The sequence below is a fragment of the Natrix helvetica genome (genome assembly GCF_964273705.1).
Source record: "Natrix helvetica genome assembly, chromosome: 1".
NCBI lineage: Eukaryota > Metazoa > Chordata > Lepidosauria > Squamata > Natricidae > Natrix > Natrix helvetica.
In genome coordinates this window covers 26,983,770-27,007,291 of record NC_138548.1, presented here as the reverse complement: position 1 = coordinate 27,007,291, position 23,522 = coordinate 26,983,770, and the positions used below count along the sequence as shown (strand labels likewise).

The following is a 23,522-nucleotide window of genomic DNA, read 5'->3' as shown; positions in this document are numbered from 1 at the left end:
GCTTAAGGAGCAGACTGTGTGCCTTGCATGCATCTGTCTGCAGCCTCCTTCTCTTAACTAGGCCAAGGAGTTCCACAATAATCATGGGCTGCTCAGAGGATCGTTTCACAGATTTAATAAGGCAAATGATGCCACATAGAGTGGTCAGGATTTTATTCCAAGTCTAATTCAAGCTCAAGTGCCGGCATTGATGTCTTAAGGGACTGAACAGTTCTTTCTTTCTCTCGTATCCCTGGCAGATCACTCAGGAACAAATATTCCAGGTTGCTGTTAGAAATTAAATAAAAGGAGAGAGAAAGATTAGTTAGCAAAATAGTTGTTCAGAGACACAGAAAGCAAAAGGTACCCATTTAACAATACTAGTGTTATCAATATCTTATTTTCAATAGAATAAATGCTATGTCACTCCCCACTCCCCAAAATTTTACAAGCATTTATACAATTAAGCTCATATTTATGTTTTTAATATGCCCAGCAAAAAACCCTGATACGTGTAGTTCTCGACTTACGCCCACAATTGAATCCAACATTTTTATTTCTAAGACAGTTGTTAGTGAGTTTTGCCCCATTTTATGACCTTTCTTGCCACAATTGTGAATTGAATCACTGCAGTCGCTAAGTTAGTAACACAGTTGTTAAGTGAATCAGGCTTCCCCACTGACCGCTCATCAGATGGTTGAAAAAAAGGTGATCACATGACCTTGGGACACTGCAACTGTCATAAATATAGGCCAGTTGCCAATCATCCAAATTTTGATCACATGATCATGGGGGTGCTGCAGCGGTCATAAGTATGAAAAACAGTTACAAGTCACTTTTTAGTGCTGTTATTACTTTGAAGAGTTACTAAACAAATGGTTGTAAGTCAAGGATTACCTGTACATTAACTGAAGCAATTAACATACTGTAAGCTTTCCAGCATACACAAAGGCAAAAACATCTAGAGATGGTGGCCCAATCAGAATTCTAGACAGACACATGGATCTGTACATACATTGTAAACAGTCTCTTAATTTCAACAGTACAGAACATCTGTAGCTCACGGTTGCACTCTGGGGGTCTTAGTTTTCTCTAAGCTGAATTGTCCCAAAGGTGCTTTTTCAAGACACAACTGGACTTTCTGGTTTTTTCTTTCAAGACGTTTCACTTCTCATCCAAGAAGCTTCTTCAGTTGACTGGAAGAAGCTTCTTGGATGAGAAGTCTTCAAAGAAAAAACAGAAAATCCAGTTGACTCTTGAAAGAAAAGCACCTTTGGGACAACCATGATCTGGATGACTGAGAATCTCCATAGACATCTCAGGTGGGTTGTTTTCCTGCAAACGTAGGCTAGGCATCGTTATCAGTGCATGGATGAGTGAAGACTGCTGATTGCTTATATGTAATAAGTTTTCTACTATAGGTAGTCCTCAACTTACAACTCTTTAATGGTTCAAAGTTATGACAGCCTTCGAAAAAACAACTAGTGACCTGTACTTGCACTTATAACCATCACACCACCCCGTTGTCACATCATCACAATTCGGGCATCTGGAACCGGCTTGCGTTTACAACTGGTTGCGGTATCCTACAGTCAGGTCATTGCAAATAATGCCGATTAGGGAAGCTGGATTTGCTTAATAGCTATGTGATTTAATTAATGACCATCTGATTCAGTTAATGACTGCTATGAAATTGTAGTAATATCAGGTCCAACTGATCTTAAGACTGCAATAACTTAGGACAGAAATTCCAATTCTAATCGTGGTTGCAAGTTGAAGACTACGAAAGAAAATAATCAAGCTCAGAGAACACCAAGAACTTAACTGTCTCTAATTTATCTAGGCTGCAGCAGGGGAAACAGCCCACACAATCAACATAACTACTTTATAAAATATAGAGGTGTGTTAATTGTGTTACATACCTGAGCTTATGCAATGCAATGATGCCTTTGTCTGAAACATTGCCACAAGAAATGAGAAATAAACGCAGCAAGCTCTTCTGCAGGCTTGGAGTCTCGCTAATCCGTTGTAAGCATGCATCCTCAATGTATATGCACTTGCAAAACCTTATTTCTTCAAGATGCTTTAGACCATCTGAAATAGCATAATGTCTTGTTAAGGGAAGAGCTTATTACAAAAAGGTTATGTGGGGGGCTTCTGCTCTTATCCATATACGGTACTGACTGGACTCACATCATTTTAAGCTACAATTTGGTTTGCTTAGTTTTAGTTCCGTTTGTTGCATGAATTTGGCTATTAAGAATTTTAAAACTATGGTTTATAGCTTACTGTAAAACTATTCCATCGTATGGAACATGCTTAGTCACTATTACGTAGTTTGTGCACCCAGCAATAACAATAGCAAAGCTTCATTAAGCACAGTAAGTGGAGCCTTTCTACTGACATTAGATAAAATCAAACCATTCTGATTTTGATAAAGGCAATCCAGCGAGATCACATATAATTTAGAATTACGATAATGAATTTGTACCTTACATATTAAATGGGGTGCAATTGATTAGGCAAAGTCTATTTTCACAACGGTGGAGAAAATAGTTTTAACTTCTTATAGAAATTTTTAAAAGTTTTTTTTTAGGAACCTCTGGTGAAAGTGATATTCCTCTTTAAAAAAAAGGACTATAACTCTGAGAAAAGGGCCTGGATCAATTTCTAACATCTCTAGGCAGGGCATCTGTCTACATACAATAGATTTACAAGCTATTGCCAGTCATTGATTTAGTTCAGGGGTAGTCAAACCTTTTTATACCTACCGCCCACTTTTGTATCTCTGTTAGTAGTAAAATTTTCTAACCACCCACCGGTTCCACAGTAATGGTGATTTATAAAGTAGGGAAGTAACTTTACTTTATAAAATTTATAAAGCAGAGTTACAGCAAACCCCTACCGCCCACCATGAAAGCTGGAACGCCCACTAGTGGGCGGTAGGGACCAGGTTGACTACCACTGATTTAGTTGGACCAATATTATGACAAACCCCACAACTAATCAAGATTTTGACCTGGTATAAGTCTAGTTTCATGGTTTGCACAGAACTCTAAATCTTAGTGAAGAATATCATGTATCCTATAATCACGTTCTGTTTTGTATTACTTGTAAGGCAAATATATTCCTAAACACAAGTCTCCCTAATCTGGCTAAGAACCAATTATATGTTGCTTGTGCTGGCTGGGCATTATAAGAATTGAAACTTATAATTTGGAAGGTAGCAGATCAGGGAAAGTTGCCTATTGTCTCAAAATTACACTTTTGATAATTCTGTGAAAGACTGGCATGAAATAGGTAAAGGAAATTGTGTTCTGGGGAGAGAGGGGATTGTCTTCCTGATTTCAGTAGATACCATCAAGATAATAGTGGTGCAAATGAAATAACTGCTATGCACTATTATTGAAGTGAACTGCCCTTAGGCAGAATTCGCCATGTATAAAAGCAATGCACCAAATAGGCTATAGTTTTTATGATGTCCTTTGCATAATTCTTTAAAAAGGCAAGCTTCTTGTATCAGAGCACCCCAAGGGGAATGGGGCTAACAGGCAAATAACAAACTTTATCAAATAATTTGTCTGGGAATATCTACAGATTAAATTAGTTATGTTATGTTAGGCTCAGTAACATACCAAAATAATCAAATCCTCTGTTCATGATGCAAGATTCTGTGGCATTGATTGCTTGGATCTTATATTTCTCCAGCGGCCCCATAGGGAGTGCATTGTAATCTTGTTGCCATTTGTCATAGCCATGGTAGCGCACTGATGCACCACACCGAAGGAGCCACTCTGAAGCTGCTCTATCTGGACCAACAGCGCGGATTCGTTCATGGTCAACCCTGGCAAGAAGGCATCACAATGAGTTCTTTCCACTACATGCAGTATCTTCAAATCAACATAGACTGTGTAAAGGACCACAGATTAAATCTAGTGTTTTTCAAATTGGCAGTTTTAAGATGTGTGAACATGCTGGTTGGAGAATTCCAGGAATTGAGGTCCACGCATCTAAAAGTTGCCAAGTGTGAGAAACACTGGATTAAAGGTTCATTAAATACAGATATTCCTCGATTTAGGACCATTCATTTAAAGATGGTTCAAAGTTATGACAGAAAAAGTGATTTATGACCTGTCATCACACTTATGACCATTACACAACAACACACACACCCCTCCATAGTCACACTGCAGTTCAGGTTCCTAGCAACCGGTTTGCATTTACAACCGGTCGTAACATCCTACAGTCATATTAATGCAATTTTGATCTACCCAGCCAGTTTCTAACAAAACACATCAATTGGAGAAGCTGAATTTGCTTAAGAACCACATGGCTGGCATAAAAATGGTTATCAAATCAGGTCTGATTATGACTTGCTTTATGACCACACTAACAACAGCAATTCCTGTCCTAAATGTGGTTGTAAATTGAGGACTACAATATACATCTATATTTAATGGACAGGCTTGAAATAAAAGTTCTGGGATATTTGATAATTATGGGGATCATGGCAGACAAGGAATTTATTTTTCCTGATGTGATCCTGAAGAAACTATCTCCCCAATTTAACATCTGTTAATATCCTTTGTTCCTTAACACTAGCATTCAGATGAAATCCACTGGGCCTAAATAAGATTTCTCCCAATTAATTCAATGCAAATTGCAATTCTTTAAGGTTTTTAAACTAGTTTGACCAGTTCACTAGAATATTTATTTACTTATGTATTTCACTAATATCCCACCATAATCATAACAAAATTTAGTGGCTTACAAGAGATAGCAGAAATACAGTATGATAAAATACAAAAACGTATAACTTAAAATAGCGTCTGCTGTCAACTTCCCTCCATTTTCAGCAGTTTCTGGAAGGTCCCTCAAGTTGGGCCAATCAAACTTCCCACAGGAGGCTGTTCCAGAGGGCTGGCGGCTGGCCCATACGTTAAAAACTAACTTTAGGCTTCGGCCCTCCCGACCTCCCAACCAACTGCTTTTCCTGGCATGATTTTAGAAATTAGGGTTAGTTTATCTAATGTTAGGGTCACAGCCTTACATTGGTACACTTCTGTGGAAGAAACCTGCTTAAAAAATAAATGTAGTGCATTATTCACTAAGTAAATCATTGTGTAGGTCAGAGTGGAAAATAGCCTTGGGGGAAGAAGGTTAAAGTTTTCCTATTAATAGACTCCTCCCCCGGCCCAAAGAAAGTTGAGAAAAATACTGCAGATTATATGTAACTTATAAATCATTTCCACCAGTAAGTGTGGGATTCATTCACACAATAAAAATACATTTGTTTTAGGTTTTTGGCTTAATATGCTATATGAATCCATCCCTTGTGCTTTAAAAACTTCTATTTCTGGATTGTGTTATGAGAGCCATGTTAATTGTAGCTAAATCCAATTATAAACAAATCATAATTTACATAACATATAAACTCAATCTTAATTATCTGTCTTGAAGGTCCTTTGTGAAAAGGTAATATATTCAATAACAATAAAGAATAACATAGAACAGATATATCTGTTATAGAAACATAGAATAAAATTGCATAGAAGCAATTTTAAAATAGACATTTAATCATTCATTTAATATGAATATATACATACGTACATTGTATAAGCAAACCTTAAACCATGATTTGCCTATTGTTTATTAAATAAACACAACTGTATAAGTTTAAGCACACAGTTTGCAAATCACAGTACCTTAGTTCATAAAACACAATGGGTACAAAATAAAGGTAAAGGTTCCCCTCGCACATATGTGCTAGTCATTCCCGACTCTAGGGGGCGGTGCTCATCTCCATTTCAAAGCCAAAGAGCCAGTGCTGTCTGAAGACATCTCCGTGGTCATGTGGACAGCATGACTAAACGCCAAAGGATCACGGAACGCTGTTACTTTCCCAACGAAGGTGGTTCCTATATTTCTACTTGCATTTTTACATGCTTTCGAACTGCTAGGTTGGCAGAAGCTGGGGCATGTAACGGGAACTCACTCCATTATGCAGTGCTAGGGATTCGAACCGCTGAACTGCCGACTTTCTGATCGAAAAGCTCAGCAGCTTAGCCACTGAGCATCTGAGCCCTCACTTTGGTTGTGAACATTTTGGTTTAATCTTAAATTACAACCGCAATCAAGGTCAAGATGAAGTTCCTGCATTTCAGGATAAGCAATGTGGGTCCTATGGCTGCCATTGTGCTCTCAGATGCATCTCTTCTAGTCTAGGAGTCCCCCCTGCCCCTCACTTGGCTTGTTGCAAAACAAAGCACCAGCCGTTAAACATTGAATGACTATTCTTAACCTCTCAGAACATCAAGGGAAATATACTACTGGAGCTACTATAATAGTCATCAAATGTATCCTAAACCAAAAAGTTTTTTTTAAATTTTATTGCAATCAAACAATATATTTATTTCTACACTACCTTTCTGTGTAAATACAGAGTTGTTAAAGCTACCAAGAATATAATCAATGCAACTGAAAAACAAAAATTAAAAATGGCTTTCATTGTGGCCCTTCTTCTAAATCTTCTTAAGAGCCCCTTATATGCTACTCCAACGTTATTCAACTCAGCTCACATTAATGAAGCAAAACATTTCATCCCCATAGAGCTCATACATGTTAAACACTATTAGAAGATTGCCATCTCAAATTCGGTACACATACAATCTGTGTATTCAAGGATAAAAAGCCTCAGAGATTTCAAGTTAGAAATCAAAGACTAGCCATGCAATCACTCAACCAAAAAGTTCCTTGGACACCAAAAATTATGCTAGGATTCCTGTTCCCACTTCCCAGGAAGCACTGAATATCTTTCCTGCAGTCCTAAAGGGCAGTTACTCGTATTTGTTTTCCCTAAGCATGCTGATCAGTAGGATTCTGCAGCTTCAAAATTTTAAATTTAATTTAAAATTTAAATTTAAAAATGTCTTTTATAACGGAGAGGTATTGCACTTGCATGAGGTTTAACGTATTGTATTGAATCATAACAAGTACATACACCCCAATTAATTTCAATATATGAAAAACATCAAAGATTACTGGACCACTATATATGAGATAAGATTGCCAAGTAGGTATGAGCTTACAACTCACATTTTGCTGTCTGGCATACAAACAGCATCTCTTCCCCTTCCACAAATCTTCCATGAAACCAAAAGGCAGGAACACAATTTTAGGGGCTCAGAAGTGTCGGGGTTCGCAACTTTCCCTAGCAAGTGCCTCTTACGGCAGCAGCTGCCTTCTTTAACCGAATGGTCATGTCAACCTGGAGAATCATTCATACTTTCATGAGCGAGCTAGGAAAATTCAAACCCCAGCTCACTCTTAGTAAGAGTGCTACGATTCTCAAGGCTGGTTCAGAAGGCAATCATTTCTGCAGCTAATTTCCCTAGTTTCAGCCGGCATTGTACAAGAAACTTATGCAAACAACTTCATTTTTCTTGCCTGTGTTCTTACTGATTGAACACTGCGTTTAACCATCCCCAGAAATGCCTCCGCAGCCCAGCAGGCGGCTGTCTCTTCAACAATTTCGTTTGGTGGATCAGCACTTCCGTCAACATCGTGTAACTTCTGAAAGAGAGCATAGTAATGACAGCTCAGTGGATTTCCAGAAACCAGTCACATTACCATCATCAGTAACTTCTGACCCAGAATGACGAGCCACATATGGGGGTGGATTTGCACCCCCCAAAAAAGTGCATTATGGCTCAGGGCAGTCTATTACTCTAGCCATGATCTCTGCCCCATCTCTCTACTACAACATTGTGGGGAATTAGAGGGCAGTTCTCTCCGTACTGCAAGCAAGGAAAGGAACAATGGTTGGGGGGGGGGAGCTCAGACGTTTGGGGCTACTGTATTGTAGAAGGCAAAAGCCCCTTCCGCATCTCTCCTTCGCCCCACAACTTAGACCTTCAGCCCCCCCGCCCCCATGGGAGAGCCCAGTGGTGTATTAACCATTAAGCAGACTAAGCACCTGCTTAGGGCACCAGGCTCAAAGGGGGCACCACAAAGTTGAGGAAGAAAGAAAAAAACAATGAAGATTTGTACAGTATGTACAAAGGAGGAGGGCACCAAGATGTGTCTGTGGTTAGGGCACCAATGAGCCTTAATCCGCCACTGGGAGAGCCTGACCAGCCCAGCTCCTGAGAGCCGCTGCCAGGGCTGATGATGCCCCTGGGATTAGCTCCGCCTTGGAAAAGCGAGCAGGGGATCGAGGGGTGTTGTTGCAAGCGCGTCCATCATCGGGATGCGGCAAAAAGGCCGCCCCGACCTTCCCTCCCTGCACGGAGGTGCTCGGCCTGCCTCCCTCCCTCTCCGAAGGGCCGGAATGGCGGCACACTCTGGGGAAACGCACCTCGGGCGCGATGGCGCGGGTGCTTCTGACGTCTCCCTCCGCCTCCGCGGGATTCCTTCGGTCGTAGCGGGCCCTGCGCGGCCTCCGCTCTGCTTTTCCCCCCACCCACACCCGCAAGGCCCGACCTATAGCGGGCGGAGAAGGAGGAGGAGTCGGGCAGACTGGCTCGCTCGCCCTCCCGCCCGCCAGAGCTCGCAATGATCCCGGCTTGGCTTCGGGCCGTCGGCGGGGCCTGGCGCCCTTGTCGGGCCGGAGGTCGGGCGATGCCCTCGCGGCCTCTCAGTGCCGACAACGGCCGACGGAGGAGGTGAGCCGCTGGTAGCGTCGGTCTTGGCCCACCAGCCCCGCGATCTGCGCCTCTCTCCCCCGCTTCCCCGGGGCAGCAGCCTGCAGCACCGAGCGGCGTAACTTTAGCAGCCGCTGCTAGGTAGACATTCAACAGGGAGAGTTTTCCTCTGCGGGGGAAGTCCTTAAAAAGGGAAAGAGAAGCAGCGCAATTTAAACTAATGCCCCGGGCTTAAGTATTTCCGTTTGTTGGTTTCTGAGATGTAATTGCACCAGCTCTTAAGCACCTCTCCGTTTCCATGCCAGGAACAACTACTGCACAGCAGTGCTACTGCTAAATAGAAATTCAGAAATTGGCTGCTTTTACAGATGACACTTAAGCCCTAATGAGCTTTGTCTGGTTGAATGTGCAGCAGGTTGGATGGATTCTGCTATTTTAAGCCACAGTTTTAGGTTTAGCTTGCACGAACCCAGTCAGTTGTGATTATGCAGCAGACCATGATAATTCAATATGTGGCTTAATATAATATGAATCATTGCCTAATAACTATAAGTCATTATAGTTCATCATAAAAAAAAAGTTGTAATCTTGATTTTTTTTTTAAAAAATCGAGTTTGTGTCTTGCAAATGATCTTTTCAATGTTTTTGACAGTACCTTTGATGTCGTTGTCATTGGTGGTGGAATTGTGGGTCTAGCATCCGCCAGAGAGCTTAGCCTGCGGCATCCGTCTCTTGCTTTTGCAGTACTTGAAAAGGAAAAGGAATTAGGTATGATATCTAAAATTGGTAAAACAGTTGACAGACTTCTATATTATTTCCACTCATATGTTTAACTTATAGGTACGGTATTCCTTTAGTATTAAATGTTATACAGGTAGCCCTTACTTAGTGATTGCCTTGTTTAACCACAGTTCTCAATTACGATAGCTCGTGACCAGTCCTTGGATTTACAATCTTCACAGGTGTATAAAGCAAAGAAAAGCTGAAGTGAAAACATAAGCACAGTTATGGTTTCATTTAGTGACCACTTACCGTAGCTTAATAACCAAGTTGCTGGCCTCAATTGTGGTTGCTGAATGTGGATTGCCTCTAGTTCAGATAGATACAATCCATTAAAAATCTTTTTGATGGGCCAATTTTACATCTCATTTGTCATAAGACAACATTAAAATTCCTAGTAACTTCTGTTAAAAAATTTTTGTGGCCATTCAATGGAAAATTGATGATTTCTAGGATATGGATTTTGTTGCCTACATAGAATAGTATGATTTCTATAGTTTTCTGAGAAATAAAAGTCTATCTTATCTATATAGTTTCCTGTATATCTTGGTTTTGCATAGCTGTCTCAGAAAAAAATCAGGAACAAATCATGAGAATAAATGTCTATTTTCTATTTGCTTGATATTTTAGGGAGTTCTTAAATCTTACTGCTTAACATAAATGTTTACAATTTCAAATTATGTGGCCCTTTTTATGCTTATTTCTATTTTACCTTGCTATCTTTTCCCAAACTAACACTGACATTATGTAAAATAATTCAATAATATTTTGACTAACAAAATATTTCTAGGTATTAGAAGATCAATACAATGATAGATGTAACTTTCTATTTAGCTCTCCATCAAAGTGGGCATAACAGTGGTGTTATTCACAGTGGAATCTATTATACACCTGGATCCCTAAAAGCCAAGTTGTGTGTAGAAGGAGCTGTTCTCTGCTATGAATACTGTGACCAAAAACGAATCCCATATAAACAATGTGGCAAGGTAGGGTAAGTGCTGAAATCTTTGCTGTTAATCTTATACAGCTCCAAATACAGTTCATTAAGTTACTTAATTTTCTTGGGGTGACGATACCAGGATGTTCTAAATGATTCTAAAGAGAAGCAGACTTAATCCTACTATAACTCTAATGCACTTCATTTATGATTATTGTTATTATTCAAACAGGAGAATTGGCCCAAGAATCATACAATAGGTACACACTTAATCTGGGATTGTTGGATATTCTGATTTTTTTCATTACTGCTTTATAATCGCTGAACCAACTTTCCAATCATCATATAATCTGCAGTCTTAAAGAGTTACACAGAATGAAATGTTACTGATTAGCCTTTTCCATCATTGTTATACAGTAACATCAGAAACCAATATATGTATGCTTGTGTGTGTGTTCTTCTCATGAGTATGATTGCATTAGCTCCACTTCCCTTGGGCCATTGCTTTATTGTTATTTTTATATTTGCAATTGCAGTATATGAACACAAATCAGCATATCTATTTATCTATCTTAGAATAATTGTGTCCTTTGAAAAAACAAATTGTATGTCAGTTGATTTCGATGTCAGGGAAGGGTGACTAATATGACATCTCCCTAAAGCTGCAGCAGTTTACAATTAAATCTTATGGGGAGCAATTTGGGTGCTGTTTCAATTGGCAGAAAGATGGTACAGATAATTTTATTCACAGGAAGGCATTCAAGATTGTACCTTAAGGTCATTGCCTGACTAGAAATGTCTGCCTGCCAAATACAAGAATCTAGGCTTTAAAAAAATTCAGCCATAACATACCAGGTTGTTCATATACTAGGCTTATACAGTAGCTAAATTCTTCCAACTGTCTCCAAAATAAATTGAATGTTTTTTGTACCTTTTAGTCAGTTTTTGGCAGGTCCTTGCAGTTTTCTTGGCATGATTCTTTTTCATAAATGGTTTACCACTGCCTTCTTCCCAGGGCTGAGGGAATGATGGGCCCAAGGTGACCCAGCTGGCTTTGTGCCTAAGGCAGGAGGAGAACTAGATCTGTTTCAACTTGGCCATGCAACTGGTAGATTCCTCAAATTTCGTGAGCTCTGATCCAAATACTAACCAAGCCTCACCTTGCTTAGCTTTGAAGCCTAGACAAGATAGTGGTTGCCACCTGCTGAGTCAACAAAGGTATTTAGTGGAGGCCTAATGGTGAATAAGATAAGATAAAACTATTCTGTTTTCTCTTAAGTGTTTGGAGTGGATGCTGAAAAAACACTTGGTATAATGCAACTCTTTTTCTTTCCTGATAAGAGAAAAAGCAGTCTAATACTTACATCAGAAGTTCCCAAACTTGGCAACTTTAGTTGGACATAGCTGGAGAATTCTGGAAGTCCACATGTCTGTAAAACTATTTTATATTGTTATGTTTGTCTTGTTTTTTTTCTTTTTGTGTGTGTTTTTTTCTGTTTTTAAAGGTAAAAATGTTTAATAAAAGCTATTTTTTTTAAAAAAAGGAAAAGTCCACAAGTCTTAAAGTTGCCAAGTTTGAAGACCTCTGACATATCATCCAGAGAAGCAGCAGGTTTATAATACTTCTAGCCAGTTCAGCTCTCACTGACAATTACTTTAAAGAACAAGAGACTCTGGTTTTCTTCTATGGTTCTCTGATTCAAAGAAATTAGAGTAGTTTGTTTGCTTTTTAATCAAGAAAGACTATCAGCAAGGAAAGATCCCTCCAGCTAAATAAAGTTATGAAGCACAATTAACTTATATTGCAATTTTAATTGGAGTCTAATTTAATTCAATATTAATTCTGTTTCTTCACACTTTGCAGTGTGGTTGTCTCCTGTTGTTCCTCCACTGTATTTTTTGATTCTGCGGTTGCTCTAGTTTCTTATTTCTTTGGCAGCTGATTGTTGCAGTTGAACATGAAGAAATTCCAAGGCTCAAGGCACTTTATGAAAGGGGGACACAGAATAATGTCCGGGGCCTGCAACTAATCTCTCCCAAAGAAATACAAGCCAAGGAACCCTACTGTCGGGTAAGCTGCTGTCTTGCTGTGCAGTTTCTAATCTTTTGGGATGGTACTCGGCAAAGTCTGAAATCAATATCTCCATGCAGCTTAACAATAGTGGTACATTAAATTAAAGTTGACATAGAAAATTAAATACAGGATTTCTGATTTCCAGGATGCTGTTTTCTCTTTGTGAAAGAGCTGACAAGTACACTACCTTAGATTTTCCACTTTTTCATTTTCCTACGTCATTCTCCTCTTTGACTCTGGAGAAATCTTTTGAGGTCTTTTCTGGCATTTTTTGTTCATTTCCCCCTGAATAGATAGCACAACTGTTATTTATAGACTTGAAGAGTTTTGGCAGCCCATTGAACAGACCTGGAAAATAATGCATATTCTCTGACATCATATCCAATCTGCATGTCCTTAGTTTTTCACATTTGGGAATTACACATTACCAGAATGCATCTCTTCTTCAAAGTGGATCCTGCGTTTTTTGACCTATCAGAGCCTTGAGTGTCTTCCATCCTGATCCATGAAGCTGAGGTTGGTAAGGTGGAAGCCATGCATTGGCTTCTAGAGCAGGTTGCTGAGCTACTAGTGGCACTTAACTTCTGATCCTCTTGCTTCTCTAGGTCACAAGCTTTTGTTTCTTCTTGTGTTCTTTGGCATTCGTATCATTTCTTTGCCCCTACTGAGTTGCTTTACCCATCATAGCAAGCAAATTTTTACCTTCCCTCATGTCTGATGATACAGTATATAAATTCTTTATTCCTTCATGTACTCTTCTAATGACACAAGCTTCCACTTCCAGCAGGCACGGTTGGAGTTTTCTGATTGAAAGACAAACCTTCATACCTTACAGATCACCACAAAGCGTTCTTCGCTGTTCATGTTGCTTGGAGTTTCCCATGCAAAACTAACATGCTCACTTATTTTGGTTATATGTTTCCAGATGTTCTTTCTCTGAAAAAGCTCTAGCTGAGGCCAAATTCTCCTCCCAGTCAAGTCTGCGGCTGTTCAGGAGTCAGTAGCTCATGGCAGTTTTTATCAAGCCCCAGCATGTCCTTAACCTTTACCTTAGACAGAAAAGCAGGCCTGCTCTTCAAAGTCTCCATGATCATACCCAGTCAGTTGCTCAGATAAAAGAGTCCATCTTCTTTCTTTCTTTGTCTGTATCTTCTCCTTTTTCCAAGCAAAATCCTCCAATTTGATCTCTCAGACTGCAAAAGCCTATTAATCAATGCTTGACTTCCAGAAATAAGTTTCAATCCATGCCTGTCACTCTTCAGTATTTTACCTCACCAAATCTCTTTACCAATTGTTGGTTTCAAAGGTAGGAATGGTGTCAATAATTGCACTCGGAATGTCAGATGGTCCTGTTCTAAAGTTTTTTTGAACAAACCATTTTGGCAAATATTAATCTAGCGCCACTTTCATGTGCTTTAAATTGTCCTCCTGTCATTCCTTGCCGATAAGCAGCACTATCTGAGTAAGCACGTAGACCTAATAAGCATGTAGGCTGCCTTGCTGAAAGTTGCATTGATTCAAATGGCCCCTTTGTGTCTTCTTTGTTCTTTCAATATTGACCCTGTGAACAGATGTGTTGTCCCTGCGTCCACCTTTTCAGGGGTTGATGGCTCTGGATTCCCCATACACCGGCATTGTGAACTACAGGCAGGTGGCCCTAGCCTATGCTGAAGATTTTCAGGCAGCTGGAGGTACTGTCTTGACAGAGTTTGAGGTGGAACAGATGGATATGGCAAAGGAAAGTGCTGAAGGAAGTAAAGAAGGTAAGTTACAGTGAATCGTTTGTTTCTGACACCTCTACAGTTATACTCTTCCCCAATGTTCTTTGGAATTTTCCTCTCAGGATTCACTGTAATATGCAGGCCATGAACTCAACATCTCAGGGGTTGCCACAAAGAAGAGGGAGTCAAACTATTCTCCAGGGCACCTCGGTGTAGAACAAGAAGCAATGGGTGGAAACTAATCAAGGAGAAAAGCAACTTAGAACTGAGGAGAAATTTCCTGACAGTTAGAACAATTAATCAGTGGAACAGCTTGCCTCCAAAAGTTGTGAAAGCCCCAACACTGGAAGTCTTTAAGAAGATGTTGGATAGCCATCTGTCTGAAACGGTATAGGGTTTCCTGCCTAGGCTCCCTAGGTTGGACTAGAAGACCTCCAAGGTCCAAGATGCAATGCCCTTTCATCTCCTAAAACTTTTCAAAAAGCAAAAGTTGCTCTCTTCCATTTTCAGAATACATCTTTAATGTTCCATGCAAAATCCACAGTGCCCTTTAGGCGGACACAAATTTAAGCTACAACAAAGTTTATTTCATTTGACCTTAAATGTGTGTGAACCAGCCTAATATACCATGTGCAACACACCAAGGTTTAAAATATTCCTGGCTTAGCCCAGTCCATACACACAGATGGTATTTTCTATGCATTTAAAGATTGTGCAGGTTGAAATTGCCTTCAGCACTTAAGTTGCTTTGAATAAGTGGTATGGTTTAGATGATTATGTTATAGGATACCTTTTCAGAACTTCTTCAAAAATTGCTGTAAATTTGATAGTTACTAAATTTTACTTTAGAACTCATTCATATCCAAAAGACAGAGGGGTTATACCTAGTAAAAAGGACAACTGAACAACATTTTTCCTTGCAATTTAATAAAAAATAACAAATATATAACAAAGAAAAAATTGTTTTATGTTTCATCATTCCCAGAATTCAGAAGAAAATATCTTCTGATCACTTTTGCCAAAGGATGCCTAGTCATATAGATATTATTTGAGTAAACAGAAAGGCAGAAAGGGAGATAGAACAAGGGGATAGCAAAATGCAATTCAAAAGGTATTGTGACAAGCAAACTACATGGATTGTGTCCATAAGTCATCTGGATTCAAGTTTGATTCAAAGGAGAGTTGCTATTTTACGTTGCTAGAGTTCCTATTTTTGGATTATTAGGAGTTCTTTAGTCAGATCTTTTTTTCAACATATTGCATGCTGTTTAAAATGGTTTAGTGTACTTCAAAATACACTCAATGTTTTATGAGAGGGCTTGAATGGAATTCAAACTAAACAAAGGCCGAGAAAAGAAACACATTTTTATGAACATAAAACATACTTAAGTATATATATTACAAAGAAGTCAGGGTTTTCCCCCTATGCTAGCATCTTAATTCAGATGTTTCTACAAGAAAAAGAAAATGGCTGCAGATTAGCCCACTTTCTCTTCAGAAACTACCATTTGGGTTTTAGTTTTGCTCAAGGGATAAAACAATTGCTTCATAACCCATTTAAATTCTTTTCATATTATTTGTAGGGATGAAATATCCAATTGTTGTTAGAAATTCAAAGGTAAGATAACATTCCGTTCAATTTTTAAACTACATATATTTGACCTTCTGGTATTTTTACTTACTAAGCATATTTTTTTACATTAATTGATGATTTAGTAGGTTAATACTTTAGTTACTTTTATATTACACTCAGTTTAGAATGCTGGTTTGTATATTCGTTTAATTCACAAGAGTTTTTGCAGCAATAAAATAGGAAGGTGTAGAATATTAAGGTAAACATGACATATTCAGAGTGCATATACATAATTTATTAATAATTTGTTAATAAACACCATCAGCATCTGCTTTTTATAATAAAAGAAATAATTTCCAAAGTCTTTAAACATATCTTTGATATCAAAAATGAAGGTTATTATACCTGTGTATGTTATTTTTCAGCCATCTGTGCTTTCATATGCAATCCATCTTTTGAGTTCATCTCTAAGGAAATCTGAGAACTGAATTAAGATACAAAACAGTATTCAAGGTTGATGGAAAAGAAGAGTGTAATCTTCAGGTTACTTAAAGCATAAATATATACTAAAATTAGTTGATGCAGGCTTTCCTTAGTCCTCGACATAGAAAATCAAACATAATTTTTAATATCTGAAAATATTTGATAAAGATAATAACCATGTTACAAAGCATTACAAAGCCTTGGTTCTAGTAATTTTTACAAAAATATAAAGTTCTAACTGTGCCTGTTTACTCATTGCTTAAAGCAGGGGTGTCAAACTCAAGGCCCCGGGGGCCAGATCTGGCCCACGGGGTGCTTAGATCTGGCCCGCGGGGCCACCCTGGAAACAGTGAAGGAGTGACCTACAGTGCCTCTGCCAGCTGAGTTTTTGCTGGCAGAGGATTGCAGGAAGCCAACGCAGCTGAAACTGATCCTGGGAGCCCGTTTTTGCTGGCAGAGCGCTTGAGCCACCACAGGTGCCCCTGGCCACGCCCACACCCACCTGGCCCCCGCGAGGTCAAACACAACCCTGATGCGGCCCTCAATGAAGCCGAGTTTGACACCCCTGTCTTAAAGCTTCTCATTCCTTGAGAAGCTGTGACTTCATATGCGAGTAATCCTGTCATGTGCAGTTGCTGGACATCTGGCTTTTCCATTGGCTAAGGTATCACTTCTTTGGCCAGACTAGCTTTCTCCAAAAGTTATCTCTCTTCCCAAAAGACCTATTTTTGATTTGAGCTTCTATTTCAGAGCAGAAACTAATCCCTTCCTGTCCTGGTCTCTGGACAGGTCAGTTCAGACATGAGGAGCACCATTGGAGGAAATGGAACATAGAGGAAATATCTTTGGGAATTATTTACTTTTGAGATTGTGTAAGGTATATTATAGCTGAGGTAAATTTGTGCTGTTTTTGTCACAGGGGAAGGAGGTCCGATGCCGACATCTTGTGTCCTGCGCAGGACTTTACTCGGACAGACTCTCCCAAATCTCTGGTTGTGACCCAGAGCCCCGCATTGTGCCTTTCCGTGGAGATTATTTGGTGCTGAAGCCAGAGAAGTGCTATTTAGTTAGAGGAAACATTTATCCGGTATATCATTTCTCAGTACTTTCACTTATTGGTTGGAAGGAAGTAAAACCTGGGGGGGGGGGGTGTTAGGCACTATTGGTGTTGCAAAAAGTTCTTTAAACTTTAATAGCCTTAATAGAAAGTATCTCAATTCCCTTTCCAGATCACTGCCACATATTTTCCTTTACTCTGCCTTTCTTTTAAAAAATCCTTTTTTAAAATTTTGTTATGTGTCATTGAAATGGGCCATTTAGGCCTTGATTCATGCAGGAGTCCAAATTAAAGCATTTCTGGTAAGTGGCCATCTCACTTCTGCTTAAACATATCCAATGAAAAAGAGCCACTCTCTCCTTGGAAAATCGACTCCCCTTATTCTCCATATCTCTCTACAATTAAATGGGAACTCTTTTGTTTAACTGTTTTATAGTTTGCACATAGGGCGATACAGACATTCAGTACTTTCCTACCTCAAATGAATTTTGATTTAGGACATGTGTTTTGGTATGACAGGTACCTGATCCCCGTTTCCCCTTTCTGGGCATTCATTTTACCCCACGGATGGATGGTAGTGTCTGGCTTGGACCGAATGCAGTCCTTGCATTTAAACGAGAGGGCTACAAATTTTATGATTTCAGCATTCAAGATTTTATAGATGCAGCTGCTTACAGGTAATCTTTTCCAGATAGTATGCCCTCCCTCGTTTTTCTGTTACTTGAGTATTAATTGGGAGCATTGCAAGAAGCCTCCAATTGCTTGCAGCGGGAGCTGTAGGAGAGGACTGAGAATGTGGTTCAGTTCAGGTTGTAAGTAGTATTGTGTTTAGGAATGTTGGGAGAAAAAGCAAATACAAATATTGATCCTATAAAAACCGATAGTTCAATAGAATCATTTCTATCATCTGAAGAAACAAGTGGCAGGTGAAAAATAAAAAAAATGACAAGATTGTTTATTTATTTAACAAAAATATGTTTTACTAGATTAAAAAAATGAACTAAAATCATATTTTTATTCAAAGCAAAACAACCAATTTTACAGCATCTCAAGAATGTAAAAATGTACTGTGGCATAAACATTTTAGATAAATCCACTTAATCAGATATATAAAGTGAAAACCAGCAGAATAATTAAAGGCTTAAATCAAAATGACAGCTATTAATCCCAGTGCAGTATTTCTTAGCTACAGCACTAAAATGACTTGGTTACTACTGATTTAATCCTTCAATGTAATTGCGATGCAATTATTAGTTTGTACTTTTAGTTGTTTGCATCTGATTTGAACACACAGAGATACATACACATTTATTTACTATATTTCTATATTGATGTTTTCTAAGGTCTGAGAGTTTATAGAATTATGGATGATGAGAGAATTTAACCTTCTTAGTCAGCCAGTTCCTAATAAACTGCTTTTTTTTCTCCCAGTGGTTTATGGAAACTAGCGTTGAAGAATTTTTCATATGGGATGGGTGAAATGTACAGAGCATGTTTTCTAAATGCCCAATTGAAGCAACTGCAAAGAATCATCCCTGAAGTTACCATTAATGATATTCAGAGGTAAAACAAATTTAAAATTACTGAGATATCAAGAGTGGGTTCCCCCCACCCCCTTGGTTGAATATGTTTAAGGATTTTGAAGAAACAGCTCCATGATAAAAGAGTTCACACCAGAAAAAGGCATTTGATGAAAACTAGTTCAACATAGCTGTCTCTCCTCTTTTCTGCTACTTCCATGAGAATCAAAATTATGATACACATTTCCCTTGTTTCTTAGTCAAATAGATGTACTTCATGAATTATAAACGTTTGTTCAGCAACTGTTTGAAGTTATGGTGGCACAGAATGACTGGTTCTTATTCCTTGAAGTTAATGGCTGCTGCACTCACCCTGCAATCATGTGATCTGAGTGCTTGGCAGCCCACCTGCCCATATGACCACAGGGATGACTCATTTCCCTCCCACATATCTCCCCCTCTCCCCAATCTCTGGTCTTCTGCACTCAAATGAGGAATCAATTTAGATTCTAGGAAATCACAAGAGAACAAAGTCCAATCTCACACATGTATATTTTATTATTTTAAACTGATCCTTTGAACTGAATCTTTGAATTAACCTGATTTATTAGTAATAACCAATTAAATTTGTAGATTTAATTTTTGTTGTTGTTGGTTGCAAAGTCGTGTCCAACCCATCACGACCCCATGGACCACGTTCCTCCAGGCCTTCCTGTTCTCTACCATCCTCAAGTCCATTTAAGCTCACACCTTCTGCTTCAGTGACTCCATCCAGCCACCTCATTCTCTGTTGTCCCCTTCTTTTGTCCTCAGTCTTTCCCAGCATTAGGCTCTTCTCCATTGATTCCTTCCGTCTCATTAGGTGGCCAAAGTATTTGAGTTTCATCTTCAGGATCTGGCCTTCTAAAGAGCAGTCAGGATTGATGATCTCTAGGATTGACCAGTTTGATTGCCTTGTAGTCTCTGCAAGAGACTCACAGGAGTCTTCTCTAGCTTGTTTCTAGACAACCCATCCCCCTCAAAAAGGTCTTTATGTTTTTAATATAATGCAAAGTTATCAAAATCAGTTTTTGTCCTGGTCCCATATTGTTTTTGACAACATATTTTTTGGGAATACGGCCCTTTGTTTACAACTTAAATCCCAAGGGCAAACCCTGAACCCTTGCGCAATTGAATTTAAAGAAGCAAACTTGATGAGCTTCTTAGTTGTTAGCCAAAATCAAGTGTATATAATTATCCATATTATCTGTTAAGCAATCAGGATAAATTTATCTCTAAAAGTAACAGAGTTATGCTACTTTATGTGTAAGTTTTGCCCACAAATGATTGCCACAGTTACTGATGTCAGGGGATACTTTTGTTTCATTTGTTTTACAGAATATATTTTTATTGGTCTATGACTCAGTTTTATTCTGTTCTATAACCAACCATAGTGCAGTAATTGTCTTAGTTACCTCATATTAAGTCACTTTGGTGAGGAGGAAGATATGAAATGAAATATTGAATGTCTTAATGTTTTTCTTTTTGCAGAGGACCTGCTGGGGTCAGAGCTCAAGCCTTGGACAGTGGTGGGAACTTGATTGATGACTTTGTGTTTGATAGTGGAACTGGAGACATTGCTGCTCGAATCCTCCATGTCAGGAATGCCCCTTCACCTGCCGCTACCTCCTCCCTTGCCATTGCAAAAATGATAGCCAAGGAGGTGGAGCAGAGATTCGAATTGTGACTGGACTGTGGAGACATGGGCCTCTTTGCTCCTCCTCATCTTAGCTACTGTGACAGGCAAAGAAAAGGGCTGTTTCTTGTTTGGAAACAGAGGATTAGAAAAAGGAACTACCTACTAGTTTGCTATACAAAAGCATCAAACTTGACCACGATCAGTATCACAGCACTGAAACTATTTAAAGGGATAGGAAGATCCATTGAATGTCATATTACTTTGTTAAAAGAAAAATGGTGTTTATACATTAGAGCAATTAGCAAACCAGAATCATCTTCTTTTTCCTTAAGAGATCTCCTTGTGTCTGAATAAAGTTCTGTTTCCAAATAGAGTAGTAAGGAGGGGACTAGACTAAGAGAGCCAGTTCTGCCTAAGTTTCTGTTTTTTTCTTACACAAAGAATCAATGATGGCCATTAGCATTTTAAAAATACTGGAGCAAGCAAGAGATGTGGTTGCAGACTTTTCTTCAATCTTAGATTCATCTGAAAAAAGTGGAGTCGATAAACTGTCCATCGATCATGGTATCAATAGAAAAGAATATTTGTGCACTGATGATGTAATGAAAGATAGTGGATATTATAAATATAACTGGTGTCATCTTTAGCAGAAGTCACGCTGTGAACTTCCAGGAAAAATATATCAGTCAAGCGTCTTTGGTCTTCAGTTTTTATTTTTAGCAAAGGAATCCTGACAAAAATACAAGCAGCTGGTGGCCAGAAGCAAAGTACTGCATTATCCTTACCAAACTCATTGAAAAAAAGGACAGTAGGTTCCAAATACTGGTAGTAAAACATGGTGTTTGTCCTTCCATGTAAATATTGCCTCTATGGTTTGTCTCTAGGTCGTTTTTTTTTTCATTTGCTTTCTCATTGCTAGAAATTAGGCCATTCTTTAAATTGCTAGCTAATGAATCAGAGATCATTTCCTGAGTTGATTTGCATACAGTCTTCCTTTTCTAAATTGCCCAAACATGTAAGTATTGTATGTGATTGAATTTGGACATTCTTTTAAAATAAAAGTTAATGGAATATGATGAGATAAAAGCATTGATCCAAACCATAATTAGAAATCATATAGAACTTTAGTCAATAATAAAATATAAAAAGCAGGCATAAATGTGGGGGTGATGAACCAGGAAATTTTAAATGAGTTTCTTTTTAACTGAGTTTTAATGTACTGTACATTATTTTCTGTTCATCTTCAAATAGAATCATTGGAAGTTCCAAACATCTCATTTTTTTCTGAAACACTAACATCTCCTTACAGATAGTCTTTGATTTACGGCCACAATTGAGCCCATAATTTCCATTGCTAAATAAGATATCCATATTTTTGGAGTATAAGACGCACCGGAGTATAAGACGCACCAAGGTTTTGAAGAGGCAAATTTTTTAAAAAGTGGGTAGGTACTAGATAGATAGATAGGGAGAGAGAGAGAAATACAGTAGGTAGGTAGGTAGGTAGAGTAGTTAGGTAGGTAGGTAGATAAAGGGATAGAGAGAGAGAAATAGAAAGAGATAGAAAGAAATACAGTAGGTAGGGAGAGAGAGAGTGTAGGAAGGTTGGTAGGTAGAGGGATAGAGAGAAATACAGTAGGGAGAGAGTAGTTGGTAGGTAGATGGATAGAGAGAAATGGAGAGAGAAATAGAGTAGACAGGGAGAGAGTAGGTAGGTAGGTAGATAAAGGGAGAGAGAGAGAGAAAGAGAAATACAGTAGGTAGGTAGGGAGAGAGAGTGTAGGTAGATAGGTAGAAGGATAGAGAGAAAGAGAGAGAGGGGAAAATACAGTAGATAGGGAGAGAGAGTAGGTAGAGAGAAATAGAGAAATACAGTAGATAGGTGTTTCTGCTGGCACAACACTTGATCAATGTAATTCTCATCTATCAGTTAAAGAGCTTTCCATAAGGGAAACAAAGTTTTTGCACTCTGCAAACCTCCCCCAAAAGGCCCGTTTTTCATGAAAACGGGCCTGTTTTTTCCCCAAAAGCATGAATAGCCTTGGGGGGAGCGGCTTGCAGAGTGCTTCGGGGGGAGGGCAAAAACAAGAAAAAACCAGCCTGTTTTTTGCAAAAATGGGCCTGTTTTTCGCCAAAAGAATTGCATGCATAGACTTACGGAGGTTTATAGAGTGCTGCTGGGGGCTGGGGAGGGCAAAAAACAGTCCATGTTTTGCTCATTTCTGCCCTCCCCAACCCCCAGCAGCTCTCTGGAAGCCTCCATAAGACTATGCACGGCCATTTTGGTGAAGGGGCGGGGCTTCGGGAGGCAAAAAATGCTGTATTCGATGTATAAAAGACACCCAGATTTTCAGGGGAAAAAGTGTGTCTTATACTCTGAAAAATACGGTAGTTGTTAAAAGAGTTTTGCCACGTTTCTTGCCTTTCCTGCCAGAAGTGTTAAGTGAATCACTGCAGTTGTTAAGTTAGGAAGATGGTGGTTAAGTGAATCTGGCTTCCCCATTGACCTTGCTTGACAGAAGGCTGCAAAAGATGATCACCTGAATGACCCCTGAATACTGCAACCATCATAAATATGAGCCAGTTGCCAAGTGCTTAAATTGTGAACATGCGACCATGGGGATGTTGCAATAGTGGCAAGTGTGAAAAACTATCATAAATCACTTTTTTCAGTACCATCGCAACTTTGAACAGTCACTAAATGAACTGTTGTAAGTCAAGTACCCGTATGTGTAATAAACATGAGACTTGACTTCCCTTTTCTAACCATTCCACTCACATCCCAATTATCGAGAGCCTGTGTGTTATTAAGCAAGAAAGTTAAACCTAGGAAAGCAAAGTACCTGCTGCTGGATAGAAGGGGGGTGAGGCAGAGAGACAAAGAGACTGAGGTGGGGGCCCTTAAACTCCACATCATTTGAACCTTCCTGAAGCTGGGATTGGAGCTGCTGGATAGAAGGGGGGTGAGTCAGAGAGACAAAGAGACTGAGGTGGGAGCCCAATCATATATCTATAAACCAAAATAGCAATAATACATTAGTGTGCTTGAGATTGTGATTTTATTTTATTTCAAAATGA

At 39.0% G+C, this 23,522-nt stretch overlaps 2 protein-coding genes across 6 annotated transcripts; one reads left to right on the top strand and one right to left on the bottom strand.

Annotated features, from left to right (window-relative positions):
• Positions 1–99: 99 nt before the first annotated feature.
• Positions 100–8,470, bottom strand: DMAC2L (distal membrane arm assembly component 2 like). Of its 3 annotated transcripts, none has more exons than XM_081935076.1 (5): positions 8,336–8,470; positions 7,438–7,551; positions 3,615–3,823; positions 1,902–2,073; positions 100–267 (listed from the first exon to the last, which is right to left on the bottom strand). In XM_081935076.1, exons 2-5 carry the CDS (start codon positions 7,539–7,541, stop codon positions 153–155), a joined length of 600 nt encoding a protein of 199 aa, XP_081791202.1. In that variant the 5' UTR covers positions 7,542–7,551; positions 8,336–8,470; the 3' UTR covers positions 100–152. The 3 variants fall into 3 exon arrangements, with proteins under 3 accessions (XP_081791202.1, XP_081791204.1, XP_081791203.1); XM_081935078.1 differs by having other exon boundaries at positions 7,438–7,548; positions 8,336–8,424; XM_081935077.1 differs by lacking the exon at positions 8,336–8,470 and adding an exon at positions 7,955–8,308.
• On the top strand, positions 8,419–21,722 carry L2HGDH (L-2-hydroxyglutarate dehydrogenase). Of its 3 annotated transcripts, XM_081935071.1 has the most exons (10): positions 8,419–8,642; positions 9,274–9,389; positions 10,236–10,387; positions 12,278–12,409; positions 14,013–14,175; positions 15,717–15,751; positions 17,109–17,276; positions 17,766–17,923; positions 18,678–18,809; positions 20,297–21,722. In XM_081935071.1, exons 1-10 carry the CDS (start codon positions 8,533–8,535, stop codon positions 20,490–20,492), a joined length of 1,362 nt encoding a protein of 453 aa, XP_081791197.1. In that variant the 5' UTR covers positions 8,419–8,532; the 3' UTR covers positions 20,493–21,722. The 3 variants fall into 3 exon arrangements, with proteins under 3 accessions (XP_081791197.1, XP_081791198.1, XP_081791199.1); XM_081935072.1 differs by lacking the exon at positions 9,274–9,389 and having other exon boundaries at positions 8,520–8,642; positions 10,236–10,392; positions 20,297–21,721; XM_081935073.1 differs by lacking the exons at positions 8,419–8,642; positions 9,274–9,389; positions 10,236–10,387 and having other exon boundaries at positions 13,984–14,175; positions 20,297–21,721.
• The last annotated feature ends 1,800 nt before the right edge of the window (positions 21,723–23,522 follow it).

Coding starts and splice junctions, on each gene's coding strand:
- L2HGDH (XM_081935071.1), top strand. CDS start 8,533: ATGATCCCGGCTTGGCTTCGGGCCGTCGGCGGGGCCTGGCGCCCTTGT. Junction 14,176..15,716: donor TGCTGAAGGAAGTAAAGAAG/GTAAGTTACAGT, acceptor TATTATTTGTAG/GGATGAAATATCCAATTGTT. Junction 15,752..17,108: donor TTGTTGTTAGAAATTCAAAG/GTAAGATAACAT, acceptor TTTTTGTCACAG/GGGAAGGAGGTCCGATGCCG.
- DMAC2L (XM_081935076.1), bottom strand. CDS start 7,541: ATGTTGACGGAAGTGCTGATCCACCAAACGAAATTGTTGAAGAGACAG. Junction 3,824..7,437: donor TTAAACGCAGTGTTCAATCA/GTAAGAACACAG, acceptor CCTTCTTGCCAG/GGTTGACCATGAACGAATCC. Junction 2,074..3,614: donor CAGAGGATTTGATTATTTTG/GTATGTTACTGA, acceptor ATGCTATTTCAG/ATGGTCTAAAGCATCTTGAA.